Source organism: Solanum stenotomum, chromosome 5, assembly GCF_019186545.1.
Source record: "Solanum stenotomum isolate F172 chromosome 5, ASM1918654v1, whole genome shotgun sequence".
In the NCBI taxonomy this organism is placed as follows: domain Eukaryota; kingdom Viridiplantae; phylum Streptophyta; class Magnoliopsida; order Solanales; family Solanaceae; genus Solanum; species Solanum stenotomum.
The window spans coordinates 59,954,766-59,968,607 of NC_064286.1; the positions used below are offsets into that span (position 1 = coordinate 59,954,766).

A 13,842-nucleotide genomic window follows, 5' to 3' on the forward strand; every position below is an offset into this window, starting at 1 on the left:
TCTTTTTTTTTTTTCAATTTTCATTTGGTGTTTGGTATTTAGATTAGAATTCGCCTAATCGGAATTTGTGTAGGGTAGGGCAAATCCAAGGGTGGTGCATTATGTCAAGGACTCGAAATTGAGATATATGATTAAGGAAGGAGCCGTCTGATTTAATTCACCACATTTTTTAGTGGTGAGATTATTTGTAGGTTGGTGGTAATTAGGTATGTATTTATGGTTCGATTTGATTTGATTTGATTTCTAATAAAAATCAAAATTAAATTAGTATAATAATTTGAGTTATTTTGGCTTGGTCATGGATAATTGTGTCATGTTGTTTATATTAAGAAAAATTATATCAACATAATTGAAGATAAAATAGTCAAAACAAATTCTTTTAATTATTTTTTTTAGAGAGTAAAACAGAAACGCGATAATAATTTGAGATGATGAAGTATGAAGGGGATATAAGACACGTGCATTAAAAAAATATTAAAAGTTTGGATATTTTGATTAAGAGGAAAGTGACACTTAAGATTAAGACTAATCGTGTATTCCTTTTCTTTACTATTTTAAGCTCTTTGTAAATTGTAAAACAAAAGTAATTAATGAGTAATAATACTCAAATATATATTTTGTTGTGTGTACATATTGAGAAAATGGCATTTGGAATACCTTTCAAGTAAATCAATTTAGAATTAGTGTTACAACTTTTTTATGATCTTATTTGTTGCGTGTGTAATGTGTTCATAGTACTATAATTAATATTCTTGTCTACTTGAAAATGTTTAGTTTTTATGAAGCTCCTAACAAAGAGATTTTAGTAAAACTATTTAATTTTCAACAACTAATAGTAATAGTTTCCAAATATCTTTCTTGTCATGCATACATATACACATACATATCTAGTTGTCATACATATATACATACATATATTCACTGACAGTTTACATATTTAAAATACGTTTGACATACATTGACATGCAAGGCATACTCACAAACATATATAGGAATGTATCATACGCAAAAAATACACAGTATTATATCACTTCTGTGTTATATGTATTCCACTATATGTATAATGATACACGTGATATTATAAAATGACTTATACAAAAGATACATACACACAACACATCTTGTGTATAAGTCGATGTATATGTATTGTACAATAATATATGTGTGACATATATACACCCTACATATATACAATTGTTCCACCACCACCATAAGAAGAAGAAGCCGAAGTCAATGACACTAATGAGTAAGATGAAGGGAGACAAAAAAATGAAAATCTTAATAGCTCTGCTGATTGGCAATTTGAAATTGCATTTTGTTAGTGAGAATTCAATTTTCCATCTTGTAACCTCCGACCCCAATTAAAAGATGGAGAGAGAGAATAGGGAAGAATGTGTAAACAAACTTGCATAAAAATAAAAAAAATTGACGGAAAATCCGTAATATGTACAATGCGAAATATAAACCATAAACGGTGATATTGAAAACAAATCAAAAGAAATCTAAATAACTAATCGAAATGGATAATGGAAATTNTTTAACAAATTAGAGTGAATTAAGGAAACTGAATATTCTTAATTAGTTTGGATCCCTTATTTCATGCTAATCATTAATTATCTACAATAAATTCAAATTAAATTACAGCCCACAACTTCAGTTTTTTACTTTATTATTTCTAATTCCGTTTTTTTTTAATTTTCGTTTATCTTTTTATTTATTTTTTAAGTTTTTTCCAATTAATAAAAATATTTCTTTTTTTTTTAACTTGTTATAACCTGAAATTTTTAATGTTATAGCTTGAAAGTCTAAATCTACTGTTATAGCTTGAAAATAGTACTATAATATATGTTATATATGAAATTTACACTATCCTTCTTGTCATGCATACATATATACATACATATCTAGTTGTCATACATATATACACACGTAGATTCACTGACAGTTTACATATTTAAAATATGTTTGACATACATTGACATGCAAGGCATACTCACAAACATATATATGAATGTATCATACGCAAAAAATACACAGTATTATATCACTTGTGTGTCATATGTATTCCACTATATGTATAATGATATGCGTGATATTATAAAATGACTTGTACAAAAGATACATACACACAACACATCTTGTGTATAAGTCAATGTATATGTTTTGTACAATAATATATGTGTGACATATATACACCCTACATATATACAATTATTCCACCACCACCAAAAGAAGAAGAAGCCGAAGTCAATGACACTAATGAGAAAGATGAAGGGAGACAAAAAAAAAATGAAAATCTTAATAGCTCAGCTGATTGGCTATTTGAAATTGCATTTCGTTAGTGAGGATTTGATTTCCCACCTTGTAACCTCCCAATTAAAAGATGGAGAGAGAGAATAGGGAAGAATGGAAGGGATTAGGTTTATCAAATTAAAATCTAAAATTAAGAGATTGCTATGTTTGTAAAATGTAAACTAATGTTATGTTAGATAATAAATTAAAAATATTGCTAAAAAGGATAGTCAAGGAACTTTTAATCAATTAGAATTTAGATCACATAATTTTCCCTTTTATGAATTATCCCATCTTTTAGCCCAATATATATAGGAATCATAGACACAATATATTAGGCCCAAAGCATTCACTAATATAGGCGCGCATAACCCACAAATCACAATTAATCAAAAGCTAAATAATATCTTTCTTTGTTAAAATTTAAAATTTAAAATTTAAAATTTAAAATTTATAAGTTTGAAAATAGGACTGTTTTATATATCCCAAATTTTCTTAAATAAATTAAAGTTATTTTCTAATAGAAAAAAAAAAAGCTCTATTTTGCGTCGGTGCCGACTTTATTGTTATAGTGATCTTCCAACTAGAATTTCCAAAATAGCCTTCAAATATTTATGATAATTAAAATCTTTTGAACTATTAGATCATCTTTATTTGAATTTTCATGTTTTTAAAATTCCAAAATTTTATTTTAATAAGGTTTATCTATAGACACATTTTTAGAATGATTTGATAGTGTAAATTTTTTTTATGATGTGTATTATTTAAACTTATATACTATATGTTGAATTTCTTAGTTAATTCGAGTTTTCATTTTTTTATATTTTGAGTTTGATCTCCCCTCGCCTCCCCGGTCACTAGTAAGAGTTGACCAATCAATCTAATAAAATTTAACGGAAAAGAAAGTATCACTTTGTTGAGAAATAAAAGTTCATGATTGATTGTTAAGATTTGAAGTGTTTACAATAACATGTCCAATGTAATTTTATAAATAGAATTTAGAGGTGAAGGTGTGTACGCATATCTTATCAGTAACGACTAAATTTGTTTATGTGAATAAAGAAATAAAGGACCAATCACTTTGAACCAATATCTATATTTGCAATCTATTGTCATTTTTGTCAGCCATAAACTTAAAATAAACACACTAACAAGATAACCTAACTTTAATTTCTTGACAACTAGTCAACTACCTTATAATAATAATATAAATTAGGGAATATAATCACTACCATTCATGTAATATTAAATGAAAAAAATCTCAACTCCAACACAGCAGACAAAACATTTCAACTACCTTCCAGAAAACAATTAACTAGTAAAAACGACACTTAAAATAAAATAAAATAAAGAAACCTTATTTCATTTTTTTTAAAAAAAAAGTCAAATCTTGAATAGACAAATAGCATTGAATGAACACTACCTTGACCACCAAGAGATGTACACCAGAGTCTCGAGTTTGAGTCATGAGAATAAAAGACCTGCTAGAAGTTGGAAGCGAGCCATTTTGTCCCCTTAATGGACCCACCTAACACAAATTCGTATTTGTTAGGCCAGTGAGTTTCGCGTACCGGATGCTTTAACCAAAAAAAGAAGTACTAGCTCAAAACTTGACATCTAGAAGGGACAAGATACCATTAAGAAACCAAACAAACTTAGGATCTTTCCTTGCCTTTTTCATTGATCAATCAACAAAAAATCCCAAAACAAGAGAAACCAACAAGTCCAATTTCAAAAGCCATCACCAAGAAGATTTTAAGAAACCAAAAATAGACTAATAAAGATAGAATTTTGTGCACTTTCTTTCTTATCAAAGAAGGAAAAAAAGATCATATTTTTTTTCCATTTTTTGCAAAATGATAACAAATTTTGGCAACAGAAAGTCATCTTGGAGAAGATCAAAATCAAGAATCAAGCAATTATCTCCCTCTGATTATGCAACAATCCCTCAACATCCATCTTCACTTGAAGTATCTGAATTGTCCACTCATTGTATGAAGGTAACAAGTTCATGTTCTGAAGGGAAACAAAGTCATATTCAGGCAAGTCCTCATAGTCCATCTAGTAGGAAATCGTCGAGTACTTTATCTAGTAGTTCTAAGTCAACTTGTTCATCCATTCTCAAGGATTCAAAGTTCCCTCAACAAGTGGAACTTCATCCTGGACTAAATGAATCAGACAGAGTTTCAAAAGTGAAAGTTTGTTCATACCATCACTGTTCACTCAATAAAAGCTCTGATGATCCATCTCCCCCAATAAAACGCGTATATAGAAGGAGAAAACTCTTAAAACCACAGAAAAGCATTAGACTAGAAAGTGAGTCCACTAATGCTGATAACTTTTCTATTGAGGATAGCAACCTTATGCAAGATGTTGGAGTTTTCGGAGTAAATGAGGCTATTGATCAGTATGCTGATCTTATTGAGATTGTGTTTGGTGAAACTTCATTTCCAGAGAGAAGTTATCAAGAGACGATCGATATAATGAGGAAATATTCCACACAAGAGCAGGATACACTGGTTAGTTCTGATGTAGAATCAAATGATCAGAGTGTAACAACATCAGTTTTTTGCAATAGTGAGGACAGAGATGCTGATTTCTGCCATACGGTTGCATTGCCACTTCTGATAAAGCCAGTTGACAATGTTGTCACCACAGGTGAGGAGGATGAGGATATCAACAGAGAACCGTCTAAGAATGAACCATCGTTGACATATGATCTCATTGAAGCAAAATGTAGCACTGAGTTTTCTTCTGCTTCAGCTAGCAACAATACAATGGAACTCGTAGACAATTTGCAAGAGATGGATGACAAAGCTAATCCAACTGAAGATGTTGATCCCAATGCCTCATCCAAGAAGTTGCACGTAGCCCAGTTTTCGAAAGAGAAGCATAGGAGCATGTGGAGCCTGATTCATAGACATATGATTTCAGATGAATCTACAGAATTGGACAGCAAAGTGATCCGTGGAGCTGATGAAGATAATCACAAGGAAGGGAGCAACAAATCTTGTGCAGCAGAAAGTTCTGATTCATTTTTGAGTTGTTCCGAAAGAGAGTCAATGACTACAAAACAGGATGCAAATAACCAAGGGACTGAAGCGCATAAGATTTTAGCAGTCAAGCTAGTACGAGAAGCAATCGAGAGAATTCTTCTTCCAGAAGTTCAAGATCAGTCATCAGATAATCAATCAGCAACAAGTGAAGGTAAGACACGAATACTTCTACTGTTCTACATGTGATTGCTTACTCTCCTCTCCTTGTGTATTAAATTTTCTGCGAATTATTGATATAAGTATTCACTATATATACAACAGTGTGNGAGCCTGATTCATAGACATATGATTTCGGATGAATCTACAGAATTGGACAGCAAAGTAATCCGTGGAGCTGATGAAGATAATCACAAGGATGGGAGCAACAAATCTTGTGCAGAAGAAAGTTCTGATTCATTTTTGAGTTTTTCGGGAAGAGAATCGATGACTACAAAACAGGATGCAAATAACCAAGAGACTGAGGCGCATAAGATTTTAGCAGTCAAGCTAGTACGAGAAGCAATCGAGAGAATTCTTCTTCCAGAAGTTCAAGATCAGTCATCAGCTAATCAATCAGCAACAAGTGAAGGTAAGACACGAATACTTCTACTGTTCTACATGTGATTGCTTACTCTCCTCTCCTTGTGTATTAAATTTTCTGCAAATTATTGATATAAGTATTCACTATACAACAGTGTGTACCGAAGAAAACTCCAACAAGTCAGACACCAAGAATGAGGAATGTGATAAGGCATCTAAGTCAGATGAGGGAAATGTTACCAGAGATAACACTGGCAGCCCTGAGAAACAGGAAAACGAAGAACTAGTCACGAACAAAGCTGAGAAGAAAGCACCAACACACTGGATCAATCTTAAAAGATGGATTATTCTCCAACGATTCATCAAAGAATTGGAAAAGTTGAGAAAATTCAACCCAAGGAAGCCGCGGTACCTGCAGCTGGAGCCTGATCCTGAGGCAGAAAAGGTTAATCTGAAACATCAGATAGAGGATGAGAGAAAAAATGCAGAAGAATGGATGCTTGACTACGCACTACAGAAGGCGATAAGTCAGCTTGCTCCGACTCAGAAAAGAAAAGTAGGACTACTTGTAACAGCTTTCGAAAATGTGGTTCCTCCCCGATGCAGTAATATCCAGGTTACATTTCCTACACTGAAAACTAGAAATGAAGATAATATGCAGACTGCAGGCAAGGGAAATGCATCAGTCTCCAATGCAGACAATGTTCGTAAACACGTAGACAAAAGGAATGCAGAAGATGACAGGTCGATGTTAAAAAATGATGATACTCAAAAGGCCATTGTCCTCTGCAAGAAGTTGGATGAAGTAACAAGCACTTCGAGTGACAAGGGATCGGTTGAAATAGAGAAGTTTGATGATTCTCTAAGAGGAACATCTTCTACTATCTCAAACTTAGGCAACGACTGTGATAAAACACATGAAAATAATATGAATCTCTCTGAATGTGAGGCCACAGTGAACAAACAGAAGCACATCAGCATGTGGCATTTGATATCACAGCACATACTTTCAGATGTTGTATCAAAAATAGGGAATGAACAACTCGATGAGGTAAACAACAACAAAACACTAGCTGAAACGAATGGGGACAACTCTCTTCACGATTTCTCTGAAGAAAAAGATGATATGAGCCACAATGGGAGAAGTTTCAGCAGAAATGATACTGTCAATCTCATAAGAGAAGCAGTTAGTCAGATCCTAACAACACCGACTCAAGATGATTCATCCAATACACAGAGTGTCACTAGTAACATTGTTCAAGATGAACAGCCACCAAAAACTGATCATACAGATTGCGGAGAGCAAAATAGTACAAAGTCACTCTACGAAAGCTTGAAACATGGTGACAGTCAATTAGAAACAAAGGAACTTGCTGGTAATAATACTATCACTGAGAGTAAATTTGAGCCACCAAAGTCCAAGAACTGGAGCAAGCTGAAGAAAATGATCCTCCTTAAGAAATCAAGAAAGGTATTGGAAAGAGCTCGAAAAGTCAATCCACAACCCCCTCAACTTTTGCCCCCTACACCTGATCAAGAACAAGAAAGAGTGGATTTGAGGAACCAAATGTCAAATGAGAGGAACAAAGCTGAACAATGGATGCTTGATAATGCAGTGCAGCACATGGTCAGTAAGCTAACTCCAGCACGGAAAACAAGAGTGGCGATGCTTGTGGAAGCTTTCGAAGCAGTTGTTCCACTCCCAGAAGTATGAATTCAATTGGAGTGGACTAAACTTAGTCAAGAAAATTCCTTGAGAACCTTTTTATGCGAATTATGAAGGTAAGCAAATTAACTACATACACTTCCTACATATAGCTTAAGGTAACTCAAGGAAAATCCTTAAGAATAACCTGCAATAGAGGATCTGTTTTGCTTTCCCTTTTCATTCTGTTCCTTGACTAAGAGCTTGGAGGGGTAACTTTTGAGGGATCGAAACGAGCTTATGCACTCGTTTGATACTTTTACTCCACAGCAAGGACGCGGACAAGAGTTTGCACCTATCATTAGAGGTTAACTGAGGATGAAAGGACAGTTTTTCTATCATGATACGTGATCAAAAGATCGACTATTGGACAGGTAAATAAAAAGTAATTTCGGAAGCTTGATCATTGCTTCAGCACATAAATAATAAAACAACCATATGATTTTTGTTTTTTGGATTTATGAATGAAAGAAACTTTGGCTCATGAGTATATGATCAATGAAAATGTTATCTGATGTACATTTCCTACCTGTTTATATTCAGCTTATTAATTCATCATCAAATAGAACAAGCTAAATGTAGAATGATCATACTAACTATATTTTGGATTGTTACAACAAAGTTCAATTTTGTTGAGTACTCATATATGACAGTTATTATATTAAGGTTCCGAAAATCGTAGGCCTTGACCCTGGTACACTAAGCATCTCGCGTTTAGGCAGGATCCGGAAAGAGCCACATCCCTGACGACATATCATAGATTGACTTGATTCTATATTTTCTCCACAGGTAGAAAAACTGTTTGAAAATCTAATAAAATAAAGGTATCTTTCTCCCACATCGTTTATGAATAGAGGCTTTTGTGACTTCATAAATGAGAAACAAGACAGAAACAATCGCTGAGCCTTGTAACGTGGGCTTGTGACCCGAGTGGGGGCAACAATGTGGTGGAATGTTGGGTGGTTCTTGATGGCTGGACTTTGAAGGGCTAATGTTCTGGCCTGCCCTATCCAAGCACAGAGTTGGGTCAAGTGGTCTTTGCGAAAGTATAGGCTGCTTGGCCTTTAGAGTGGGGCGGACTGCGTGAGGCTGGTTTTACAGAGCAACGAATAGTCCCCGCTCTGTGCAGTGGAAGGATAACGGGCTAGTGCTTTCTGAGTTCAACAAAAACTTGATGGGCTACTTAATTAAACCACCACTTTTTTTTGCCCAAAATATGATTCATTTAATATGTATGAATTATTAATTTGGAATTCAATAACATAGAAGGGCTAGAATCTCGAAATTATAAGATTCAAATCTTGGATCTGCCTATGTTGAAAATATTTATATCAAATCATGTGAACTTACTTTAACAAGGTGAAAATATGTGTTCATTGACTATGATTAAATGCTTGAAATTTGTAATAAATTCACATATAGCACCTTTTGTGATCTCTTTTGTTCTATGATTTTGGTTAATTCAAATTGATTCAAGGCTCTTTTGCTCTAGAATCAATCTCTTTAGCCGCAAGAAGATTTGGTTCTGTCGAAAAACTAACACTCTTTCCAACGTATCTATCGTAAGAAGGAAAGTCCTCCATTAAAGAAAGCAGTCAAGCGATGAAATCGAGAAATAGTATAGTTTTGCACTTTCTTGTAGCACCTTTTGTATAAAATCTATAAACGTCTAATGAAATAATGTCATAGATCTAGACTTGATTGACTTTCAGTTTTTCACCCATAAAATATAAGGTAAAGTTAGGTACACATTGTGTCATATTCTCCCACATCGTTTTTGAACAATGACTTATTTGTGTTTATATTTTAAATGACAAGACTCAACATCGCCGAGCCTTGTAACGTGGGTTTGTAACCTAAGTTGGGGCAACAGTGTGGTGGAATGTTGGACTGATCTTGAAGGCTGGGCTTGGGAGGCTAATCTCTGGACTGCCCTATCCAAGCACAGAGTTGGGCCAAGTGGTCTATATGAAAGTATAGGTTGCTTGGCCTTTAGAGTGGGGCGGACTGCGTGAGGCTGGTTTCACAGAGCAATGAATAGTTCCCGCTCTGTGCAGTGGAAGGATAACGGGTCGGTGCTTTCCAAGTTCAATAAACACCTAGTGGAAGGATAACGGGTCGGTGCTTTCCAAGTTCAATAAACACCTGATGGGCTGTCTAATTAAACCACCACTTTTTGTCTATCTTTTTAGCCCTTTCTACTATCCAATTCAATTTCATTTTTCCCCATTGTTGCTAGATTCTCAAGTAAATGCAAATGATTTATTTTGGGCAAATGCTTGTGTAAAATTGATGTATATTAATAGGTGGATTTAAGATTATAAATTTCACGTTTTAAAGGGAATTTTGTATATATATATGAGTTATCTAATGTGTAAAAAGATATTTTATACTGACCATGTTTATTTGAATTATTACATGAAATGAATGATAAAACCATCAAAGGGATGTGGTGCAGTAGATGAGGTTGCTCATTAACTAAAGATCTCGTGTTCGAGCCCTAGTTATGGAAAGATCTTTGGTAGGAAGTGCTTCCCTCCAAATGAGGTCCTATGGCGCAAATTAGTCAAACTTCAATGCGGATACCGAACATCAGATAAATAAAAATGATATCAAATAGTCTAAACATAAAAAGGTATCATATAATGTATGGAGCAACAACTTCCACATGAATTATTTCATACATACAATAATACAAGTCGAATGGTTGATATTGATTTAGGCCTATGTATGTGTGTTTTCATTGACTATTTTGTGGTGATAAGTAGTTGGAACTTTCATATTGTGGCCAACTTTTGACGTTACTAGTACATATTTTATTCCACTTATCTCTTCTAATAAAAGCATGCAATAATGCAGATTAAATAATGGAGTAAATTAATCAGCTATAGTTAATTGACCACATACATTGAATTGCTACCCTTTCAAAATTGTTGTTCTTCTTTTAATTATTTAGATGTAATTACTGTTTAACGAGCTATTAGAATAAGACTAAAAACTTTACTTGTATAATTATTGTTAACTAAGATGGTTTGTGCTGTGAAGAGGAAATGTACATATGTTCCGATAAGTAGGTGTGAAAGATCGGCTATGGTGGATCTAAGGAGAGGTAGAGATAGATCAAAAATATATTAGGAAAAAGTGACTAGACGGCAGGACATGATACATCTTTAGTTTACAAATGATACGACTCTAGATAAAAAGTTATACAAATCGAGAATTAGGTAGAAGTTTAGCAGGTAGTAATTGAGTGTTGTGTCGCTTTTCTGTGGAAGTTTAGCAGATGAGTTCGGAACACCTTACTTGCTCCTTCTTTTCCACATCAATATTATTATTATTTTGTTCATATTGTTATTTTTCTTTTCTCGTTAACATGACCTCTTCATTAATGTATTTTTTTTTCCAGACTTACTTTGAAATGTTTTATTCGAATCGAGGATCTATTAGAAGGCAAGTCTACATATTATACCACTCTCCTAATGAGAATACACTGAATATATTCTTATAATAGTTTTATAAAACGGACTAATAAATACATATAATTGATGAACATGATTTGATTTTTTTAGGTGGGGAAATACCGTTTACCCTTTTTAAAAAAATTCTATTCTATTTTTGACGTAGACAATTATCAAAATTTACTTGGCCAGCAAAAGAACAATATTGTTTAGTGGAAAGAGAATCTTTATTTTGGTCCAAATACGAATCTATAATATTTATATATTAGATCTTATAATAAACCAAAGGTCGTTTAAAGTATCTCTCAAAGAATCAAAAATAGAATATGATTTTAATAATCCCACTAACCACATGCCTAACTGCCTAATGAAATTCATTCTCAATAATTCTCTATAATAACATCGTTTGTCTGATTAATATTTTTGATTACGATAGCAAGAGTATTATTTATTTAGATGGTGACATAAAATACGAACGTGGAAGATCATTGTTCAGGTGATATATCAAAGTGGTCGGCATAGATACTACTACTACAATAAATTTAAAATTAACATAAAATAATAAATGAATAATTAGTTAAATTAATCTTATTTAATTTTTTGTGAAAGAGAAAAAAACCGTTTTTTCCTTGTCAAAGGCTATCATGAAATTGCAAGTCACTATCATTTTAGGCTCATCTTTGTGGGTTACCAACCCTAGAACATAATACTCCATTTGTTTCCTTTCAGTTGTCACGATTTTCTTTTTTCAGAGTTAAGACATAATAACTTTGACTAACATTTTACAATGTATTATTCATCATATTGATATGCAAAAAATTACAATTTATAGTATTTTTCATATAGTTTTTAAATATATAAATTTTTAGTTTAAAATATCAAATAAATGTAATTTATTTAAAGTTAAAAATATTAACTTTCAAAAAATGCAACATGACAACTAAACTAAAACGGAGAGAGTATTATATTTCATAATTATTACTTGTATTACCCTTTATGATGAATTAATGAAGTAGGTAGTATCTTATAAGGAATTAAGGTCGGAATTGATTTCTTTTATTAATGTCTTTTAAGTCGAATTCTCATACTAGACTTGTCTAATACAATTTGCATCTTCTTGTATGATTTGCAAATTTTTGCACAGAACCGAAGGTATTATCTATATTTTAAAGTATTTGCACACTAATAAATAAAAATTTAATAATAGATGACCTCTATATTTTGAATATATTTAATTTATTAAAAATATTATTGTTAATATTTTTAAAAGAGAGTTAGTAGTTGCTTACTTGGACATGCATTGTTTGCGCATGGTGTCACTAATAAAGTCAATTAAACTCGTGAATTGGACTAGTGGAGTATTTTATTTTATTTCAACAAAAGCAAGTTTGAATTTTTCTTGTTTCTAACAAGTCGGTAGATCAATAGCACAACCTACCAAGGTGCTAGGACGGATCGATTCCTTCATTTTTAATCAGATATTATATATTTAAGTCGTAAAAAAGAAATTTTTTGATTGATTTATTCAAATATCTTTTTAATAAATCATCATTTAGATTTTGTCTCTATTTTTAAAGATGAGTAAATATAGCTGTTAAAACAGACAAAATATTAGGTTGGTGTGTCTACAAGTTCTAAACTTTGATCCAATATTTTCTCATATGATTTTCAATTTGCTCAAAAATATTTTTAAACCGTGACCTAAAAGGTTCATAATTTACAAAATAAAAAATAAAAAATAGTTATTTACTGAACAACTATCAAAATAAAAAGAGATAACCGACAAAATTTTTACAAATTAGATCTAATTTGTAAAATTCAAATATCAAATAGTTATACCAACCACAACTATAATAATCCAGTATAATTCCACAAGTAAAGTAGGCAGAGAATAGTGTGTAAAGTTAGTTCCTTTGCTTGGAATATTCTAGGAATAAAAAAAGCATTTTTAACTAAATAAATAAATAAGAAGAATCCAACTCAAAAGCAATGACTTTTCAATACCCTTTGAGGGTGTCTAATTTTTTTTCTATAAATAAGTGAAATACTCATCATAATTTTTAACACAACAAAAAAACTCAAAACAAATTTTTAATTAGCACTTTGATGGCTGGTCTTCAATACAAATTTTTTCCAACAGATTTTTTCTTCCCAATTCAAAAAACAGTTAGTGGAGACAACATATCAAAGCAAAATCTCTTAATCAAGATTAGAAATAATGATGAATCTTTAATTGAGGATTCAAAGGGCAAAATTGTCATTAACAACAACAAGAAGAATCTCAAAGCTATTTCTTCATCTTCATTAGCTTTGGTTCCTGTGCCAAAACAGAAGAAAGATCAAGATTAATTAAGAATAAAGATCTGATTATTCTTTTAATCATATAGTAATTAATTGTATGATTAAGAATAATCTTGTTCTGTTTGCTCTCTGTTTTTCTTCTATTTCTGTTTTTGAGTGTTATATATACATAATATGTATTATATGAGTTTGCAATCGAATAATACAGGAAACATTGTTTCTATGATCATATCTATTTTTTCATGTCTTGTCAATTTTTTTTTTTGCTCATTTAGTAGAATTATTGGATGTTCACTCATGTGAAAATATTATCGAGAAGAAAATAACAATGACATGAATGATTAAGAAAATTGAGATTCTAATTATCAATCAACTCAATTATAAGATTACTAACTTATAGTATTTGAAATCACTTTCGTTTGTTATCGTTTTATTTACATATATTCTCGTGGTTAACAAAGCATTTCGTATTTGTTAAGTAAGTCCATCTAGTATTTTTTTGTTAGGCCTA

General features: G+C 32.0%; 1 protein-coding gene across 1 annotated transcript; it reads left to right on the plus strand.

The window, feature by feature from the left end:
* Positions 1 to 3,985: 3,985 nt before the first annotated feature.
* Positions 3,986 to 7,694, plus strand: LOC125864679 (uncharacterized). The gene is made up of 2 exons (XM_049544709.1): positions 3,986 to 5,499; positions 6,023 to 7,694. The coding sequence occupies exons 1-2, from the start codon at positions 4,149 to 4,151 to the stop codon at positions 7,579 to 7,581; spliced, it is 2,910 nt and encodes a 969-aa protein (XP_049400666.1). The 5' UTR covers positions 3,986 to 4,148; the 3' UTR covers positions 7,582 to 7,694.
* Positions 7,695 to 13,842: the final 6,148 nt, after the last annotated feature.